This window comes from Caretta caretta, chromosome 9 (assembly GCF_965140235.1).
Source record: "Caretta caretta isolate rCarCar2 chromosome 9, rCarCar1.hap1, whole genome shotgun sequence".
Lineage (NCBI taxonomy): Eukaryota > Metazoa > Chordata > Testudines > Cheloniidae > Caretta > Caretta caretta.
Genome location: NC_134214.1, coordinates 48,479,531 through 48,501,528, shown reverse-complemented (window position 1 = coordinate 48,501,528; position 21,998 = coordinate 48,479,531). Strand labels below are relative to the sequence as shown.

Sequence of the window (21,998 nt, the reverse complement as noted above, 5' to 3'; positions counted from 1 at the left end):
CATTGGAGCACTGAGGAAGAAGACAGCAAAAGACCAAGAGAGGGCTCCAAAACAACCAGCAGAAAGTAAGTAGCACTGAAAGTCTGTGGTGAAGCAAAACAACAACATTCACTGAACCTCTGACAAAATATGCCAAAATGCTGAAAAACATGTAAGAAGGGTCAAACAAATGGCAAAGTTCTGGCATGGAAAAATAAGCCTCTGAATACCATGAAACAACTAATAAAACATGGAAATGCTCCAACGGGAGAAATGAAGTGGCTGCTGCAAGACAAGCTGCAGATGAGTCACAGGGCTGAACAGGCCTTTACTCTCAGGATCAACAGACCCAGAGTGCTGAGTAAGCATCACAGGCCAACAAAAATAATTACATTATTATGGATCTAAGTGAAAAGGCATGTCTAAAAGCAAGAAAGCTATGGCTGCATGATCAGGAGAGAGCCAAAGCAGCAGTCCGTGGTGTCAAGCTATAGTTACTTTGGGGACTTCCTTCACTGCATGAGATCAAGAAACTCATGTTTCTCAAGACAGAAATAGTGGAAGTACGTATTGTTAGCCAGAATGGCCTTGCACACTATCTAGCACTTCTGCCCCTCAAAGAGTCAAACAAGGAATCCACAAAACTCTTCAGCTAAAGGATTCTGTCTCACATTGGAAGTATGAGTCCCATGACTAAACACCCTGTACTGATGCTATATTTAGAGAAACAAAATGTAAGTTGAATATCAGGAAATACCTCCTCAGAGTGAAACGAATTACACTGTGGAGTAGTCTCCCAAAAGAAGTGGTGGAAACTTCACTGCTTGCAACTTTTGGTCATCTGATAAGACTATTGTATTCCTAACTTCTAAGATTCCATTTGATCTCATGCACTATGGGTCTGTCATCCTACAAGGCTTATTTCATTTGTGCTGCATATTACCATGTGCATTTTGTTGGCGTAGGATACATGTTAAAAGCCTCAGAATGCTATGTTTATGAAGAAGAACTCTGTGTAAGTTGGTCCAATAAAAGATATTACTTCACCCACCTTACCTCCTGATTATGAGAAACCATTTCATGTCAAGTCATGTTTGGAAGAGAAAGGGGAAGGATGATGGACAAAGAAAAGAGTGATCTGGAAATAACTGAGTTACTGGATACTTACTGAGGCAAAGATTAAAGGCTGCTACTATCTGACCCATATAAAGGATCTATTATCCCACTTCCCTTAAGTGTCCGCACCATATATAGAAATGCATTTGAAAAGCCCTGCCTCTTCATTCCCTGCCAGTCCTCCTCCTACACTCTTTAGCTTCCCTTCTCCAACACTGATTCTCCTCCTTCTGAGTTTCAAGAACTCTGACTGGATATCAATCAGCTGTCACTAGCCATTTGATTCCCCACCCCACACTCTCTGAACAGTCAAACAATTCAAGGCAGAAGGGTTTTTTATATATATAACACCAAACTCCATGCAGAACTCCACGATGCAAAAATAACTTCAGATTTCTTAGGCAAGACCCTTTCCTTTTGTGACCCCTTGCTGTAACTATCCTTTAACCAGCAGTGCCTGATCCTACTACCATTGCAGAAGTACCACTGACTTCAGTGGTGTGGGAAAATTGTTTTTTTAAGTGTCCTTTTGTGTCTCTGATTGATGTTTCTAGAAACTACCATTTACACATTTTTAGTATTTTCGTTCTATTCCTCTGCTAGTCTCTGCTTATACTTTTTCTATACAATGCAACCTTCTAACTTCTTATGTACTTGTTTAAATTGTCACTTCATCTGTGTCTCTACTCTCAAAGTACCGAAAAAGAGAGTGTACACAAACTGATTTTTAGCGACAAGGCTGTGTCGACACAGCCTTGTTGCTAAAAGCTGCGTGGTGTAGACAAGCCCCTCAGTCAGTACAGTTTCTTCTACTGAGATATTGCTTATCCATTACAATAAAGCCCAGTGATTTCTGAAAAGCCTCAGTGCCCATCAAACAAAATTATGCAGTTTTGAAGGAAAATATATTGCACTCTTATATTTCCAGTTTTCAAAAACTCTTCAGTGTAAATATTTATATACTATACCTCATCAAATTCCTCAGTCATTTTCCTGATGATTTCTGCATTTTGCATGTTCCTGAACATTTCAATTCTTACAGTACCTGTGATGTAATGAATGAACAATTACAATTAGTCCACTTTACTTCTATACATCATTCATAATGTCAGTCCATTTTAAAATTTTTCCACTGCTATGCAATTTGAAATTGGTTTGAAAGCTTATCTAGCAGTAATGTTAGCAGGAATACTCTTAACAGGACATGATAGAACCTGACATCAAGAGAGGGAGAATCCCGGACAGTTGTAAGACTCCAGAGTGCCCTCCCCCTGAGCCATTACTGGTGGCATTTTGTAAAGTTAGCGGTGTTATTCCTTCAATGAGAAGTTAACTAATATCCCATAATATGCTTGCTTGTGGTTGTTCATATAGAGGTTAACAATTCCAAAACATTTTTCAAGAATTGCTTATACACCAGTTGTTCTGTGAAACACTATCTCACTGGTAGCTAGAATATCCCCCATCTTTTGATTTGTACAACTAATATATTTGATATGGAAGTCATTGAAAAAAATAAATATATAAGGAACTCCACATGCCTTTTTTCAATTAGTTTTCAGAGTAAATCATTTTAAGTTTTATGGTAAAACCAAATGAATATTATCTTTCTGATTCAGTGTCCATTATCATTTTGATCATCAAGATTACTTGTCAGAACTAAACAAAACTATGATTAAAACAAGCATGATGTAATACTTATATATTAAACTTGTTGATGAAAAATAAAATCAATATATGTGGCTCAAATAATTTTACATCAATTTAGTGCAACTGACTGAGTGCACTCCAGTAAAGTGGAGTACACTCTGGATTGGAACTCAGCAGCCTTTCTGTGCTTTGCATTCACTGCATGAAAACATTTTAACAGAAGAAATGAAGAAAAATATAAACAAGCTATACAGGAATATTTATGGAGCCACATATCCTGCCCACATTCTATACACATCATACCCACATTCCAAATTAGTTAATTACATTAGGAACAGCACCCTTACTTTTGCAAAAAGTTCCACCAGATCTGCAAAGTCCTCACCTTTACATCCACAAAATTCAAATAAAGAGATAGACGCCTAGCTTCTGGGGGGAAAATGCTATTATAGTCCCAGACAAAAATCCGTTTAGACTTAAGGTTGAGAGCACATATCCATAATTTAAGGGTATAAAATGTTGCAGGGATGTTGACATTATCCCCAGAACAAGAATTACAAACACAGGAAACCCAAAATATGGAAATACAGTTTCACATTAACTCTAGCTTTCCTGGATTTGTACTACTTGTTTCTGAAATAATCACAACATCCATGTAATATTTTATATCCTGAGATTACCGATATGCACTCAATCTTAATACAGTTTTTTAGTCCAGTAATTTCCTTTCATTTAAGAAATTATTAAAACTCTCATGAATGAACACTAAACAAGAATCCCAAAATGCTACCTTGAGATACTTCTAATAATTTGAAGAAATGTAATATCAATGTTAAATCATTTTTTATATTTTAATTCTTCTATTTTAACTTTCTTACTTGTGATACACAAATAACTTCTTGTGCTTTGTTTTTATATTTTTAGCTATTTCCTCTTTGAAATCCATTTTAACCCTCCTAAATTTTCTCCTACTGTAATTCATACTCCTCTTACTGGCTTCACTAGGGTTAATTTTCCAAAGTTTGAAGAAACTCCAGGCAATTCAAATAACCTCTTAAACCTTGCTATTTAGTCATGGTGGGTTACTCTTACCCTCCTGTTTCCCTTTTTGTTCAGAACTATTTATGCATTCTGAGACTCTATTATTGTAATCTTAAAGTAGCATCCAGGCCATATCTAAGGATTTTACTTTCCTTGCTTTTTACTTTGCCTCCCTCATTTTACTGAACTTTCCCTTTTCAAAGTTCAGCATCACTTTTAGTTTTAGCTATCTTTCCTCCCCAATGGGACGTTGAACATAATTAAATTGTGGTCACTATTACTTAATGGCTCAGTTACTGTCACTTTTGAACCAACTCCTGCATGTTATTTAAGTCCAAGTCAAGAATAGCTTCTCTTTGTGTGCACTCTAGAACGAGCTGTTCCAAGAAGCACTTGCTGAAAGCATTGAAAAATTGTTTCTCTAAACAATCCATATGCAAACAGTTGCAGTCCCCAAGTACTAACATTTTGTTAGACTTTGGTACCTCTTATCTCTCTTACTATATTGTGAACTCAGGGTATGCTACAATGCAGTTGGCAGGTGTGATTCCCAGCACAGGTAGAGACACTCACACTACCTCGAGCTGAGCTAATGTGCTAAAAATAGCAATGTGGATGTTGTGTCCTGCGAGGCAACTCAGGCTAGCACCCAAGCTCAGCCCCAGGGGGTTAGGCAGGCTTAGCCCTGGTCTACACTAGGACTTTAGGTCGAATTTAGCAGCGTTAAATCGATTTAAACCTGCACCCGTCCACACAATGAAGCCCTTTATTTCGACTTAAAGGGCTCTTAAAATCGATTTCCTTACTCCACCCTCAGAAGTGGATTAGCGCTTAAATCGACGTTGCCGGCTCGAATTTGGGGTACTGTGGACACAATTCGATGGTATTGGCCTCCGGGAGCTATCCCAGAGTGCTCCATTATGACCGCTCTGGACAGCACTCTCAACTCAGATGCACTGGCCAGGTAGACAGGAAAAGAACCGCGAACTTTTGAATCTCATTTCCTGTTTGGCCAGCGTGGCAAGCTGCAGGTGACCATGCAGAGCTCATCAGCACAGGTGACCATGATGGAGTCCCAGAATCGCAAAAGAGCTCCAGCATGGACCGAACGGGAGGTATGGGATCTGATCGCTGTTTGGGGAGAGGAATCCGTGCTATCAGAACTCCGTTCCAGTTTTCGAAATGCCAAAACCTTTCTGAAAATCTCCTAGGGCATGAAGGACAGAGGCCATAACAGGGACCCGAAGCAGTGCCGCGTGAAACTGAAGGAGCTGAGGCAAGCCTACCAGAAAACCAGAGAGGCGAACAGCCGCTCTGGGTCAGAGCCCCAAACATGCTGCTTCTATGATGAGCTGCATGCCATTTTAGGGGGTTCAGCCACCACTACCCCAGCTGTGTTGTTTGACTCCTACAATGGAGATGGAGGCAATACGGAAGTAGGTTTTGGGGACGAAGAAGATGATGAGGAGGAGGTTGTAGATAGCACAGCAAGCAAGCGGAGAAACCGGTTTTCCCGACAGCCAGGAACTGTTTCTCACCCTAGACCTGGAGCCAGTACCCCCCGAACCCACCCAAGGCTGCCTCCTGGACTCAGCAGGCGGAGAAGGGACCTCTGGTGAGTGTACCTTTTAAAATGCTATACATGGTTTAAAAGCAAGCATGTGAAAGGATTACTTTGCCCTGGCATTTGCGGTTCTGCCTTTGCAAAAGGTTTCTGGGGAGGGCAGCCTTATTTCGTCCTTCATGGTAGGACACTTTACCACTCCAGGCCAGTAACACGTACTGGGGAATCACTGTAGAACAAAGCATTGCAGTGTATGTTTGCTGGCATTCAACCAAAATCCGTTCACGCGGTGGGAGGAGGCAAAATGCGACTTTGTAACGAAAGCACATGTGCTATGTATGTAATGTTAACAGCAAGGTTTACCCTGAAAGAGTGTAGCGACTGTTTTATAAAATGTGTCTTTTTAAATACCGCTGTCCCTTTTTTTTTCTCCACCAGCTGCATGTGTTTCAATGATCACAGGATCTTCTCCTTCCCAGAGGCTAGTGAAGCTTAGAAAGAAAAAAAAACGCACTCGCGATGAAATGTTCTCCGAGCTCATGCTGTCCTCCCACACTGACAGAGCACAGACGAATGCGTGGAGGCAAATAATGTCAGAGTGCAGGAAAGCACAAAATGACCGGGAGGAGAGGTGGAGGGCTGAAGAGAGTAAGTGGCGGGCTGAAGAGAGTAAGTGGCGGGCTGAAGACAGGGCTGAAGCTCAAAGGTGGCGGCAGCGTGATGAGAGGAGGCAGGATTCAATGCTGAGGCTGCTGCAGGACCAAACCAGTATGCTCCAGTGTATGGTTGAGCTGCAGCAAAGGCAGCTGGAGCACAGACTGCCACTGCAGCCCCTCTGTAACCAACCGCCCTCCTCCCCAAGTTCCATAGCCTCCACACCCAGACGCCCAAGAACGCGGTGGGGGGGCCTCCGGCCAACCAGCCACTCCACCACAGAGGATTGCCCAAAAAAAAGAAGGCTGTCATTCAATAAATTTTAAAGTTGTAAACTTTTAAAGTGCTGTGCTTAAAGTGCTGTGTGGCATTTTCCTTCCCTCCTCCACCACCCCTCCTGGGATACCTTGGTAGTCATCCCCCTATTTGTGTGATGAATGAATAACGAATGCATGACTGTGAAGCAGCAATGACTTTATTGGCTCTGCAAGCAATGATTAAAGGGAGGAGGGGAGGGTGGTTAGCTTACAGGGAAGTAGAGTGAACCAAGGGGCGGGGGGGTTCATCAAGGAGAAACAAACAGAACTTTCACACCGTAGCCTGGCCAGTCATGAAACTGGTTTTCAAAGCTTCTCTGATGCGTACCGCGCCCTCCTGTGCTCTTCTAACCGCCCTGGTGTCTGGCTGCGCGTAACCAGCAGCTAGGCGATTTGCCTCAACCTCCCACCCCGCCATAAACGTCTCCCCCTTACTCTCACAGATATTGTGGAGCACACAGCAAGCAGTAATAACAGTGGGAATATTGGTTTCGCTGAGGTCTAAGCGAGTCAGTAAACTGCGCCAGCGCACCTTTAAACGTCCAAATGCACATTCTACCACCATTCTGCACTTGCTCAGCCTGTAGTTGAACAGCTCCTGACCACTGTCCAGGCTGCCTGTGTATGGCTTCATGAGCCATGGCATTAAGGGGTAGGCTGGGTCCCCAAGGATACATATAGGCATTTCAAGATCCCCAACAGTTATTTTCTGGTCTGGGAATAAAGTCCCTTCCTGCAGCTTTTGAAACAGACCAGAGTTCCTGAAGATGCGAGCATCATGCACCTTTCCCGGCCATCCCACGTTGATGTTGGTCAAACGTCCCTTGTGATCCACCAGAGCTTGCAGCACTATCGAAAAGTACCCCTTGCGGTTTATGTACTCGGCGGCTTGGTGCTCCGGTGCCAATATAGGGATATGGGTTCCGTCTATAGCCCCACCACAGTTAGGGAATCCCATTGCAGCAAAGCCATCCACTATGACCTGCACATTTCCCAGGGTCACTACCCTTGATATCAGCAGATCTTTGATTGCGTGGGCTACTTGCATCACAGCAGCCCCCACAGTAGATTTGCCCACTCCAAATTGATTCCCAACTGACCGGTAGCTGTCTGGCGTTGCAAGCTTCCACAGGGCTATCGCCACTCGCTTCTCAACTGTGAGGGCTGCTCTCATCTTGGTATTCATGCGCTTCAGGGCAGGGGAAAGCAAGTCACAAAGTTCCATGAAAGTGCCCCTACGCATGCGAAAGTTTCGCAGCCACTGGGAATCGTCCCAGACCTGCAACACTATGCGGTCCCACCAGTCTGTGCTTGTTTCCCGAGCCCAGAATCGGCGTTCCACAGCATGAACCTGCCCCATTAGCACCATGATGCATGCATTGGCAGGGCCCATGCTTTCAGAGAAATCTGTGTCCATGTCCTGATCACTCACGGGACCGCGCTGACGTCGCCTCCTCGCCCGGTATCGCGTTGCCATGTTCTGGTGCTGCATATACTGCTGAATAATGCGTGTGGTGGTTAATGTGCTCCTAAATGCCAAAGTGAGCTGAGCGGGCTCCATGCTTGCCGTGGTATGGCGTCTGCACAGGTAACTCAGGAAAAAAGGCGCGAAATGATTGTCTGCCCTTGCTTTCATGGGGGGGGGGGGAGGGAGGGAACGGGGGGCTGACGATATGTACCCAGAACCACCCGCGACAATGTTTTAGCCCCATCAGGCATTGGGATCTCAACCCAGAATTCCAATGGGCAGCAGAGACTGCGGGAACTGTGGGATAGCTACCCACAGTGCAACGCTCCGGAAGTCGACGCTTGCCTCGGTACTGTGGAAGCGCTCCGCCGAGTTAATGCACTTAATGCACTTAGAGCATTTTCTGTGGGGACACACACACTCGAATATATAAAACCGATTTCTAAAAAACCGACTTCTATAAATTCGACTTAATTTCGTAGTGTACCCTTAGGCAGCTAGCCCAAGCTGTTGCTTGTGCCACAACATCCACCCAGCTATTTTTTAGTGCTCAAGCTGAGCGAATGCAAATCTGTCTACCCATGCTGGGAATCACACCTCCCAGCTGCAGTGCAGACATACCCTCAATATCCATTTCTTGAGCTAGAGGCTGAAAGTATAACCCTATTGCCAAGAATATTTGTATTGTATAGATTATGTGTTAGATTATGATTTCTTTAAATGGCTGAGAAAAGAATTGTGCTGAATAGAATAACTATTTCTGTCTGTATATCTTTTTTGTAACTTAAGGTTTTGCCTAGAGGGGTTCTCTATGTTTTTGAATCTAATTACCCTGTAAGATATCTACCATCCTGATTTTACAGGGGGGATTTCTTTATTTCTATTTACTGCTATTTTTTATTAAAAGTCTTCTTGTAAAAAACTGAATGCTTTTTCATTGTTCTCAGATCCAAGGGTTTGGGTCTGTGGTCACCTATGCAAATTGGTGAGGCTTTTTATCCAACATTTCCCAGGAGAGGGGGAGGTGCAAGTGTTGGGAGGATTGTTCATTGTTCTTAAGATCCAAGGGTCTGGGTCTGTAGTCACCTAGGCAAATTGGTGAGGCTTTTTACCAAACCTTGTCCAGGAAGTGGGGTGCAAGGTTTTGGGAAGTATTTTGGGGGGAAAGACGCGTCCAAACAGCTCTTCCCCAGTAACCAGTATTAGTTTGGTGGTGGTAGCGGCCATTCCAAGGATAACGGGTGTAATATTTTGTACCTTGGGGAAGTTTTGACCTAAGCTGGTAAAGATAAGCTTAGGAGGTTTTTCATGCAGGTCCCCACATCTGTACCCTAGAGTTCAGAGTGGGGGAGGAACCTTGACATGGTAACACATAATCTAACACATAATCTAACACATACCTAGCTAGCTCATGCTCAAATAAATTGGTTAGTCTCTAAGGTGCCACAAGTACTCCTTTTCTTTTTGCGAATACAGACTAACACGGCTGTTCCTCTGAAACCTGTATTTTTACAGTTTGGAATTTGTATCCACACAGATTCAACTATGTGATTCACTCCACTCAGAATTATATCACACTATGTTCTATGGAATCCTATCAATGACCTTCCTCCACCTCTTTAGCCTAGTCTGTCTTTCCCACATACTGCCAGTGTCCCAAAATGATTTTTGTCATTCCACCACATTGCTGTAATGCCAATTATATCAAGGCCCTCTTCCATTGCCAGACATTCCAATTCATCACCCTCTCCTCCCCTTGATATCTGCTATCTTTACATCTGGCAGGCAAGCAAGTGAAAGTTACTTTACAATCACTGTACACGTAGCTGTTTATATTCCTGATGATCAAACTGCCCATCAACACAGCCTAGCTTTTGTGTCCCAACTGTAATCCCATCTCCTGGAGCAAACTTCTCACTGTGCGAAGAATTATCAGCTTCCTCTATCTCAGTGAGAAGGTAGGCCTCATCTAAGGGGATGTGCCCCTGCAAGCCTCCTTGGTGCCTTTCCATCATGAGACAACCTTTCTCAAAAAGAAAACCAGGGGAGTCAGTTCTGAGGTGGTCCTGCTCCACCATGTCCCCATATGCAGTCTCTACAAACACTTCCATTTCTTTCTGCTCATTCATTTCAACACCTCTGGCTCAGGATGGGCTCTGAGGGCCATGAGCCTCTTGAAAAAATTTCATTATAAAGAACTGAGGGATAATTCAGGGCACAATGTACCCGCTTTGAAGACTTCCAAGCACTGATATCTCTGATTCATTAAGTGCAGCTGCACCAAGACTATATAGGAATAAGGCACTGCCTCATTTACTAACTTTGTTCAAAGCAGTCATGCTTCGTAGATACTTGCTTCAGTGGTTTAGTTCAATCAGAAACTTTGCAGCTGTACCTCACAAAGATGGTGTGCATGGTGGTAACGTCATTTTGAGCCATCAGAGCAACAAGGGATCTGCTTTGTGAAGTAACTGTTGTACAAAAGTCATCCAGCAACAGTTCAGTGTCTCAACTATTAAGCTTCAAGCAGACAGTGTCAATGACACAATCAATGAAGCAAAGAGCAGCTTACTGCTTGACTTGATATCCATATAACATTTTCATTAAAAAACTAGAATGATATAAAATTAACATAGCACATATTAAATGTGTTTCTAGTGGGGTCCCACAGGGACAAGTTCCTGGTTCTATGCTAATTTAACATATTTATTAATGATCCCCTGGGAGAATAACTTGAGGGGGAAAGGAGTCCAGGAGAGCTGGCTGTATTTTAAAGAATCTTTATTGAGGTTACAGGGACAAACCATCCCAATGTGTAGAAAGAACAGTAAATATGGCAGGCGACCAGCTTGGCTTTAATAGTGAAATCCTTGCTGATCTTGAACACAAAAAAGAAGCTTACAAGAAGTGGAAGATTGGACAAATGACCAGGGAAGAGTATAAAGATATTGCTCGGGGATGCAGGAGTAAAATCAGGAAGGCCAAATCACACTTGGAGTTGCAGCTAGTAAGAGATGTTAAGAGTAACAAGAAGGGTTTCTTCAAGTATGTTAGCAACAAGAAGAAAGTCAAGGAAAGCGTGGGCCCCTTACTGAATGAGGGAGGCAACCTAGTGACAGAGGATGTGGAAAAGCTAATGTACTCAATGCTTTTTTTGCCTCTGTCTTCACGAACAAGGTCAGCTCCCAGACTACTGCACTGGGCAGCACAGCATGGGGAGGAGGTGGCCAGCCCTCTGTGGAGAAAGAAGTGGTTCAGGACTATTTAGAAAAGCTGGACGAGCACAAGTCCATGGGGCTGGACGCGCTGCATCCGAGAGTGCTAAAGGAGCTGGCGGATGTGATTGCAGAGCCATTGGCCATTATTTTTGAAAACTCATGGTGATCGGGGGAAGTCCCGGACGACTGGAAAAAGGCTAATGTAGTGCCCATCTTTAAAAAAAGGAAGAAGGAGGATCCTGGGAACAACAGGCCAGTCAGCCTCACCTCAGTCCCTGGAAAAATTATGGAGCAGGTCCTCAAGGAATCAATTCTGAAGCACTTAGAGGAGAGGAAAGTGATCAGGAACAGTCAGCATGGATTCACCAAGGGAAAGTCATGCCTGACTAATCTAATTGCCTTCTATGACGAGATAACTGGCTCTGTGGATGAGGAGAAAGTGGTGGACGTGTTGTTCCTTGACTTTAGCAAAGTTTTTGACACTGTCTCCCACAATATTCTTGTCAGCAAGTTAAAGAAGTATGGGCTGGATGAATGGACTATAAGGTGGAGAGAAAGTTGGCTAGACTGTCGGGCTCAACAGGTAGTGATCAATGGTTCCATGTCTAGTTGGCAGCCGGTGTCAAGTGGAGTGCCCCAAGGGTTGGTCCTGGGGCCGGTTTTGTTCAATATCTTTATAAATGATCTGGAGGATGGTGTGGATTGCACCCTCAGCAAGTTTGCAGATGATACTAAACTGGGAGGAGAGGTAGATACGCTGGAGGGTAGGGATAGGATACAGAGGGACCTAGACAAATTAGAGGATTGGGCCAAAAGAAATCTGATGAGGTTCAACAAGGACAAGTGCAGAGTCCTGCACTTAGGACAGAAGAACCCCATGCACCGCTACAGACTAGGGACCAAATGGCTCGGCAGCAGTTCTGCAAAAAAGGACCTAGGGGTTACAGTGGACGAGAAGCTGGATATGAGTCAACAGTGTGCCCTTGTTGACAAGAAGGCCAATGGCATTTTGGGATGTACACGTAGGGGCACTGCCAGCAGATCGAGGGACGTGATCGTTCCCATCTATTCGACATTGGTGAGGCGGTGAGGCCTCATCTGGAGTACTGTGTCCAGTTTTGGGCCCCACACTACAAGAAGGATGTGGAAAAATTGGAAAATGTCCAGCGGAGGGCAACAAAAATGATTAGGGGACTGGAATACATGACTTATGAGGAGAGGCTGAGGGAACTGGGATTGTTTAGTCTGCAGAAGAGAAGAATGAGGGGGCATTTGATAGTTGCTTTCAACTACCTGAAAGGGGGTTCCAAAGAGGATGGATCTAGACTGTTCTCAGTGGTAGCTGATGACACAACAAGGAGTAATGGTCTCAAGTTGCAGTGGGGGAGGTTTAGGTTGGATATTAGGAAAAACTTTTTCACTAGGAGGGTGGTGAAGCACTGGAATGTGTTACCTAGGGAGGTGGTGGAATCTCCTTCCTTAGATATTTTTAAGGTCAGGCTTGACAAAGCCCTGGCTGGGATGATTTAGTTGGGGATTGGTCCTGCTTTGAGCAGGGGGTTGGACTAGATGACCTCCCGAGGTCCCTTCCAACCCTGATATTCTATGAATCTATGACCTGGAAAAAATATAAGATCATCGCAGATAAAGTATGCAGATGACACAAAAACTGGGGGAGTAATAAATATTGAAGAGGACAAGTCACTGACACGAAACAATCTGGATCACTTGTAAGTTGGGTGCAAGCAAACAATGTTTTAATTCAGAATTATAGAAATATAGGGTTGGAAGGGACCTTGAGAAGTCATCAAGTCCAGCCGCCAGTGCTGAGGCAGGAAGAAGTAAACCTTGACCATCCCTGACCTCGACATAAGTATATGTCTAGCCTGTTCTTAAAATCCTCCAATGATGGGGATTCCACAACCTCCCTTGAAAGCCTTTTCCAGAGCTTAACTACCCTTATAATTAGAAAGTTTTCCCCAACATTTTACCTAAATCTCCCTTGGTGCAGATTAAGCCCATTACTTCTCCTACCTTCAGCAGACATGGAGTACAACCGATCACCATCCTCTTTATAACTAACAGATTGAACTTCTTAAGTCTGTCACTGTAAGGCAAGTTCTCCAAACCTCAAATCATTAATGTAACTCTTTTCTGAATGCTTATCAACATTTCAACATAATTTTTTAGGTGTGGACACCAGAACTGAACTCAGTATTCCAATAATGGTACACGCAGAGGTAATACCACCTTTTTACTCCTGCCCTCAGCAGAATTGTAATGGGAACCATCTGACCATAAGCTATATATCATGACCTCTAACTCCTATTCAATCACTGGTTTCAGAGTAGCAGCCATGTTAGTCTATATTCGCAAAAAGAAAAAGGAGTACTTGTGGCACCTTAGAGACAAATTTATTTGAGCATAAGCTTTTGTGAGCTACAGCTCACTTCATCGGATTCATCAATCACTGTTTCCAGAATACAGTCCCCTGTTCTGGAAATTTGGCCTATGTTCTTTATTCCTATATTTATGAATTTTTGCCTTTGCCAGTATTAAAATGTATAACTTCACCCCAGTTACCACAAAGCAATCTAGAACGCTCTGTATCAGTAACCTGTCTATGTCATTTACCACTCCACCAATATTTGTGCCATCTGCAAGATTTATTAGCAATGGGTTTATATGTAATTCTAAAGCATTCATAAAAATATTGAATAGCATTGGGCCAAGAACAGATCCCTATTGACCCCACTAGAAAAACCCTCACTTGATGAGGATTACCTATTAACAATTACTTTTTGAGATACATCAGTTATGCAGTTTTCAATCCAAAAGATATGGAATTTGTGACAAACAGGATATTTTGTGGTGATCTCAGTTGGATTTAAAGAATAAAGGAAAAAATGCCATTTCTTGGTTAGAAAGGAATGAGAACAAAACTATCATTGCCCAGTTAATTAATGGGAGGAATAGAAGGAAGAGAATAAAATGCAGTCAAATCTTGTTGAGGTTGCCAGAGAACCTGATCAAAATTTCAGACTTTCAAAATTGCACATGCTAAACTAGATATTTGTGCCGTTATTGGGGTTTGTGAACATGATGTTGTAGCCTTTACACTTATGAAAATCTGGCCTACTATGTGCAGCAGAAACAAGCTGACAGACTTGTGCATACACAGTCAGCTTCATACTCCTTTTAGAGTTTCAGAGCAGTGAAGCCCATAAAAAGGAATAAAACCTTGGAAGAAACTCTGGGACACAGTCAGAGGGAAACTTTCATGTACTCAAGCCTACCAGTTTTTTAGGGTAGTGTTCTAAGTTATTGGCAAAAAATTAAAATAAACTGCTAACTGTTCATATTAACTGGAACAGTCACTAGAGAGCCAGAAACTAGACACTTGTGGAGCTACCAAGATGCAGTAAGGTGTTTGGAAGTGGAGTTCCACGGAGAAACAAAATGCAATGCAGGTTTGCATAATTAGATATGACCAATGAAGAGGCTGCATCTCTATAAAGTGGAAGCAGAGTCTTAAGGGGCATAATGTAAACAGCATAGAGATCCAAGTGCTGCAAGACTGAGAGAAGAGACTAGGAGAAAGAAGGGAATTCTGGATGCCATCACACAGATGCTTTGAGAGGATCTGAGAATAAAGCTATTAATGATTATTTAGAAACAGAGGAGAGGCAGAGGCCTGACCTGAGGGGCTGACGGAAATAGTGGAGACAACAGATCTGATCTCTTATTTTCTGTACTTAACAGAAAAATATCAGACTGCCAGATGATCTTTAGCTGCCATCAGAACAACTTACGTGGAAGCTGAGGCTACATAAATTGTGGCTAGAAATAAGATTTTTTTTAAGGCAGTGTAATTAACCACTAGAACAATTTACCAAGAGATATGACGCATTTTCCATCACTTAAAGTCTTTATATCAGGATTGGATGTTTTTCTAGAAATACACTTTAACTCAACCAGAAGTTATAGCCTTGACAAAGGAATAACTAGTGAAAATACAATGTAGTCATATTAGGTGACATAATGGTCTCCGCCTTAGAAGAATCTAAGATTTTTCAAAGCAGTATAGTGTTTAATTTAATTCAACACTGCTACACTGTTTTGTGACTACCTTAAACTACAAGTCTTTTCAACACATTTCATCAAAGACGTGAAAGAAACAATGATCATTATTATTGCTTATAGACAGCACCCTGCTCAAAATAAGTTTTCAGACTACAGAAAAATAACTCTTAAAATCAGTGCAGACTATTTTGGAAGGTTACAATGTAAAGGTTTGATTATTTGTAATGGAACAGTACAATAATTCTTTATTTAGTGCCAACAATTCATTTGGCACTATACAATATGCAAAAATACAGTCCCTGCCCCAGAGATTTAAAGAGGCAGTTTTTCAAAGGCACAAAGATCTGACAGGCACCTGACTCCAGCTACAAATCTCCCTCACAATCTAAAAACAAATCAGTTCTCATAATGATTATATGAAAGTTATTAATAACAGTTATATCACTCAATCTGTAATAATCTAAAGACGCCTAAACAAAATCCAGTCACAAAACGACTTTTTATAAAACTTTTTTATTCGTTTTCACAAATGGAAATATTTGTATAGTACAAAGAGAAAAAAAAAACAAACAGTTTATGAAGTACCTACCTAGAACCAATCATGATTATAATTCTGTCTGATATGTATTGCTTTCTGAATTTCTTCACAGCTGGTAAGATCTCCCTTTGCACTATTTATACAAATACACTTTTCTCTGTTAATTAGCAGGACTTTATTTCCCACATGGCCGAAGACTTCAATAGTGCCCATTTTCTTCTGTTTCACGTCCAGCCTGCTTTATCAATGTTCAAAACATTTTAGGTTTTTTTTAAATAATTCCTTGCTTTGAATGTTAATGTACTCATCCAAGACTTCAGCATCAGCTTTTGGGACAACAAAAGTACAAACAATGGATCAATAGGCAGAATACCTACTGGTTACCAACTGTATGTTCCTCCATCATAGACCAGTAGTATGCAATCCTTGTGCAAGTCCACCATGTAAAGAAAAAAACAAGTTCTTGCTCACTATAGTCACTCCCTAGAGACAGTGCTGCCAGTTTCATAAATCAATGTACGATTTATTTGAGAGAGATGCCATTATTACAGAATGTCAAAGCAATTTTTTCTTATTACTTCAGATTCAGGAAGATAGTCCTCTACTTCAGTACCAGGCAAACTGGTTGAAACAATAATAAAGAACAGAGTTATCAGACACATAGTGAACCACGATATGTTGGGGAAGAGTCAACATGTCTTTTGTAAAGGGAAATCTTTCCCTGAGGATGTCAACAAACATGTGGTTAAGGGTGATCCAGTGGATGTAATGTACTTGGACTTTCAGAAAGTCTTTGACAAGGTCCCTCACCAAAGGCTCTTAAGCAAAGTAATCGGTCATGGGATAAGAGGGAAGGTCCTCTCACGGATCAGTAACCAGCTAAAAGATAGCAAACAAAGGGTAGGAATAAATGGTCAGTATTCACAGCAGAGAGAGGTAAATAGCAGGGTGCCCCGCACCCCCAGGTTCTGTATTTTGACCAATACTATTCAACATATTCATAACTGATCTAGAAAAAAGGGTAAAATAGTGAAGTGGCAAAGTTTCCAGACAGTACAAAAATCACTCAAGATAGTTAAGTGCAAAGCTGACTGTTAAGAGTTACAAAGGAGTCTCACAACATGGGGTGACTGGGCAACGAAATGGCAGAAGAAATTCAATATTGATAAATGCAAAGTAATGCACATTGGAAAACATAATCCCAACTATACATACAAGATGATGGGGTCTAAATTAGCTGTTGTTATTCAAGAAAGAGATCCTGGAATCATTGTGTATAGCTCTCCAAAAACATCTACTCAACATGCAGAGGCAGTCAAAAATGCCAACAGAATATTCGGAACCATTAGGAAAGGGATAGACAATAAGACAGAAATATCATAATGCAACTATATAAACCATGGTTTGCCCACACCTTGAATACTGCATGCATTTCTGGTCGCCCCATCTCAACAAAATATATTAGAATTGGAAAGGCAGAGAGAAGAGCAACAAAAATGATAAGGGGTATAGAATAGCTCCCATATGAAAACAGATTAAAAAGAATGGGACTGTTCATCTTAGGGAAAAAAAGCACTAAGGGGGGTGTGGTGGGGCGGTGCCCCACCCCCAGGCCAGATTGGGCTACAGCAGGCCAGAGCAGCTGCGCAGACAGGCAGCCTATCAGGGAGGGCCTGCGGGGAGCCAATCAGGGCCAGGCTAGGCCCTATATAAAGGCTGCCCAGGCAAGAAGCAGGCAGTCTCTCCCAGGCCTTCAGAGGGTGAAGATCTGGCTCCTGTGTGAGGAAACTAGCACCAGAGACAATGCAGTACTTGGTGAGCAGGGGGGGGAGTAGAAGGGAACTCCAGCCCGGTAACTGCCAGGTGAAAAGGGGCCAAAGGGGAAACAGCCCAGGGGGAGAAGGGGGACAGGCAGGAAGGTTGCCACTAAAGGGTCCCTGGGTCATGACCCAGAGTAGAGGGCGGGCCTGGGTCCTCCCCCTTGCACTTACACCTGGCTGTTAGAAGTGGTCATAGCGGTCTGCACCCAACCCCTGACAAAAGGAGTTAGACTTTGGGTGTGTGGTTGGCTGCTGGGGCAATGTGGAAAGACTGCTGTTAACCGCCCCACCCTGTAAGGGGGTGAGTGTGGACTAGGGGGTACTGCTGGAGGGCAGTGTCCTGAAGAGGATGCCATAAGAAGGGAGCAACGCAGGTCCAGATGCCAACAGAGGGTGAGAGCTGGATGGGACATTACCATTGGAGGGTGTTCTACATGGACTGAGCTAGTTACCAGAGGTACCAACAGGAGGTGGTGAGTCCCAACCCTGTCACAAGGGGATATGATAGAGGTCTATAAAATCATGAATGGTGTGGGAAAAGTGAATAAGGAAGTGTTATATACTCCTTCACATGACACAAGAATCAGGGATCACCCAATGAAATTAAGAGGCAGCAGGTTTAAAATAAGCATAAGGAAGAACATCTTCACACAATGCACAGTCAACCTGTGGAACTCATTGCCAGGAGGTGTTGTGAAGGCCAAAAGTATAACTAGGTTCAAAAAAGAACTAGATGAATTCATGGAAGATAGCTCCATCAATGACTATTAGCCAAGATGGTCAGGGATGCAACCCTGTGCTCTGGGTGTCCTAAACCTCTTACTGCTGGGACTGGATGATGTGATCGATCACTCACTAATTGCTCTTTTCTGATCATTCTCTCAGAAGCATCTGGCAGCAGCCACTGTAGGAAGATAAATGGCTAGATAGACCATCTGTTTGACCCAGTATAGCCATTCTTATGTTCTTACTCCAAAAATGAACTCCTTTTGGATTTCTCGCTCTGCCTCTTCTTATTTTTCACATGCCTTTCCAGAAATGAATGCCCTTTGTTCTCTAGCTTCTCCTTTGTATTCTTTTTAGGATGCTATTTATGGCATTCTGTTTAGGGGCACGTGCATGAAATAAATATAGAGAGCACTGACATTTTTTTCCCCAATCATTAAATTGTCTCATATAAGGTGTGTGGTTTTTTTTGTTTTTGTTCTAACACCTGCTTCTTACCATAGTTCAAAGTTTCTAGTGTCTTATCCAAATTAAAATACAACTTGTCTGTTAATATAGTCTTTGGGAAAGGAACAGCGTGTGAGAAGAACTTTCTGCCAGGTCTGTAGCAGTGTCAATAAATGGGACCATTTTCTATTCCATCCCCAACACTCACTCTCTATCAGTCACCCAACTTCCTTCACATGCAATACAAACTGCAAAATCCTCCCCATCCCTCACTGCATCTGTCATCCCCAAATGAGTAAGAGTGAAAAGAAGCTCTTAATGGCTGGTCACATTGCCCCATTTCCTTTTAAGGGCTCTCCCTCAGTCTCCAATTGTCAGAGAATCTTCTTTTGCAGCTCGTGACTATTTACCAGCCTGGATGGGAAACACACACGAGCTGACAGAAGGGGCCAGCTTGGATGTAGTCTCTGAGACTGTCTGCACTGCCAAAAAGTTGGGGATTTTACAGTGAGATAACTAACATTCAATAATGAAGACAAAGGAACTGTAGGTTTCTGTGAGGTAGCTAGGCAACATTATCACTGGTTCCTGAAGAGCGTTTGTGTTTTTTAAATTTCAAATCACCACCACACCTTCCCATTTTTTTTCTAGAAAGTTTGTGTTACCATTCTATTCTTAACATACCCGTATATACTCGTTCATTAGCCCGTTCATCTATAAGCTGACCCCCCTCTGCCAAGATGAATAGGTAAAAATAGTAAAAACTGTATGACCCTTTCATAAGCCCACCCTGTATTTCAGGGGTTGGCAAACTTTGGCTCCTGGCCCATCACAATAACCCGCTGGCAGGTCGGGAAGTTTTGTTTACCTCGAGGGTCTGCAGGCATGGAGCCCCTCAGCTCCCTGTGGCCGCGGTTCACTGTTCCCAATTCAATGATTTCATGAGTTTAAAATCATCAAATTTTGATGTAGACCTGTTTATAAGTTGACCTCCGCTCTTTGATGCATCACTTTTTTTTTTAACAAATATTCAGCTTATGAATGAGTATTTACGGTACTTTCCTTCCTGCTTCTTCCTAAAGATTGTAGCCTCAATACTTTGCTCTGCTATAGATTTTTTTCTCTCTCCTAGTGTGCCCAACTTCATGAAATCATTAAGAAGCAGGTTTAGGCCATGGGAAGCACATCCTATTGCAATATGTGGGTATTTGTCCATTATGATTTCCCATGCTGCTTTCATATTACTGGCATTGTCAGGCAGCAGAGCCAATTTTTTTCCACTAGCAATCTTCTCTAGTATTTCACATACTTCACTAACAACAAATTCTGAAGTATATCTACCTGTTCTCTCCTGCTCCAATGCTCTTGTAAAAAATACTGAGGTGTAATTATCACAAAGATTATGATTCCTTCCCACTGTACATTTGTCCACCCATCTGTAAGTACTTATAAAATGCTTCAGTGATTTTTTTTTATGCACAGTTTGAATCACATTCATATTCTTTGAGCAAGTCTCTTCTGCAGCTGGAATGTCTGCTGGATAAAAGGTATGATGGTTTTAATAGTTTAAATGCTGCCTGCCAGTAACTCATTTCAGTGACTGATAATGGACTACTGGAAGCATACGTTGCTCTTGAGAGGGCTTGGTCAATTTTTTTTGTTAATATTCAGGTGTCATCTTGTCTACAAAGGAAGTCATTGTTGGGAGTCTTTTGCATATAGTTGGTTGAGATGACTGTTTTCCTGATGACTGAAGAGCTGAAATTGAGTGTACAACACTTCCTTCTATTTCTTTGATATCACCAGCTGGACTTCTGGATTGAGAACATGGGCTGCAACTGCAACCACTTTCAGTGCCATTTACCTCACTTCTTATTCTTGGCCTTTATTTCCACTCATGGAGGATTTTTTCATGTCTGCAGGGCATTTCATACACGTAAGGCTGTGTCTGGTAATACTGGTAACATCTGGTATTTCATTTGGCAGTATTTGCACAATACAAGTCTGTTTTGTTTTGTTTTTTAATCTGAATGACTTTTCAGTGTGGGAATATTTCCATATGTTAGAAGATGGATGCACCATTTTTGCTGGGGGAGAGACCTCCTCCGTGTTGGGTGCGGTTGGTTCCTCCTGTAGATCTCAGGATCAAGACTCTCAGGCAGGGTCCATTCCAGCCCCTCAAGATTTTCCTTCAAGACCCAGCAAGAGGCCTATGCTTGTAATCTGCCCCAATGACTCTACACAAACAGGCAAGCAGCAGAACATTTGTTTCCCGGCAGGACAAACTGCTTCCCCTCAGCGGGAGGTTGAAACAATGTCTGAGATGAGTGGGCTTTTCACTGGGTCTAGTCAAGAGGACAGCAGCTTCAGGTTACCAGCTGCTTCTCCCCTCCTGCTCACATTGTCTCCACATTAAACTCCATGTCCAGGGCAGAAGTCACCAGACGCAGGCAAGCAGCAATCCACAAGAAAAGGCCCTGTACTCATTCCTGTTCTTCAGTAAACATGGACGCGCCCTCTACTGACTAGGGACTGTAATAATATGCCCTGGAGGATTACATCGCTATATGCAGTATATAGGCCTATGGTATATAGGAATTGTAATTGCCTAAAGCTATAAATTTTTTAAATTTAACTTCATTTAAAATAGTTAATAGCTATTAGAAAGCATTTTGAAGGACTAAAGAGCAGCAGCAGTAATTATGTCATTTTAAACAATCTAAAAATTCTTTTGCTGTTCGTTCTGAGAGAAAATATTTCTCGTGAGTTTCTTCTTTTTTTAACCAACATTTCTAATTTTTCCATTCCAGACCTTGAGAAAAAACAGGAAGTTTCTGGGATTTTTCCAGACTCTCTCACCTCTGCCTGGGCCTAGGAGATTGCAACTGTTTCTTTTGGAAGTGGACCTTGCTAATGTGATCCATATCTTTGCCACCTTTATAGTGGATTACTGCAATGCATTCTATGTGGCGCTACATCCTCAGTCAGTCCAGTTACATAGGCTGGTGCAGAATGCAGCAGCCTACCAATTAAGCAGAGCTTCTCAGTAGGAGCACATGATGCTAGTGCTCTCGTTCTATCAGCTTCTGACTGAATTTATGATGTTGGGATTATTACAGCCATAAATGGCTTTGGGACCTTCATACTTGAGTCCTCTTCTCTCCAGGTCATACTACCACAGCTGCAATCAGCAAAAGTACTTAAGCTGGATCCCCTTGATTTCAAACAGAGGAGGCTAGCATTCATGTTCCTTGTGAGGAGCCTTCTGGTCTGGAACAGCTTCCTAAACTAGACTGAAATAGCTCTGATCAACTGACCAGCAGGGCATGCTAGAAGATGCTGGTGGGTTCTGATGGGGGTTAGATGTGTTGGGGGAA

At 42.5% G+C, this 21,998-nt stretch overlaps 1 protein-coding gene across 4 annotated transcripts in view; it reads right to left on the bottom strand.

The window, feature by feature from the left end:
- Positions 1-21,998, bottom strand: part of STAG1 (STAG1 cohesin complex component) — a 378,319-nt gene that overhangs the window by 226,375 nt on the left and 129,946 nt on the right. For all 4 annotated transcript variants that reach the window (XM_048863147.2, XM_048863151.2, XM_048863150.2 and 1 more), the window contains one exon: positions 2,064-2,140. In XM_048863147.2, the coding sequence (XP_048719104.1) occupies positions 2,064-2,140 (77 nt within the window). The remainder of the gene's footprint in view (positions 1-2,063; positions 2,141-21,998) is intronic.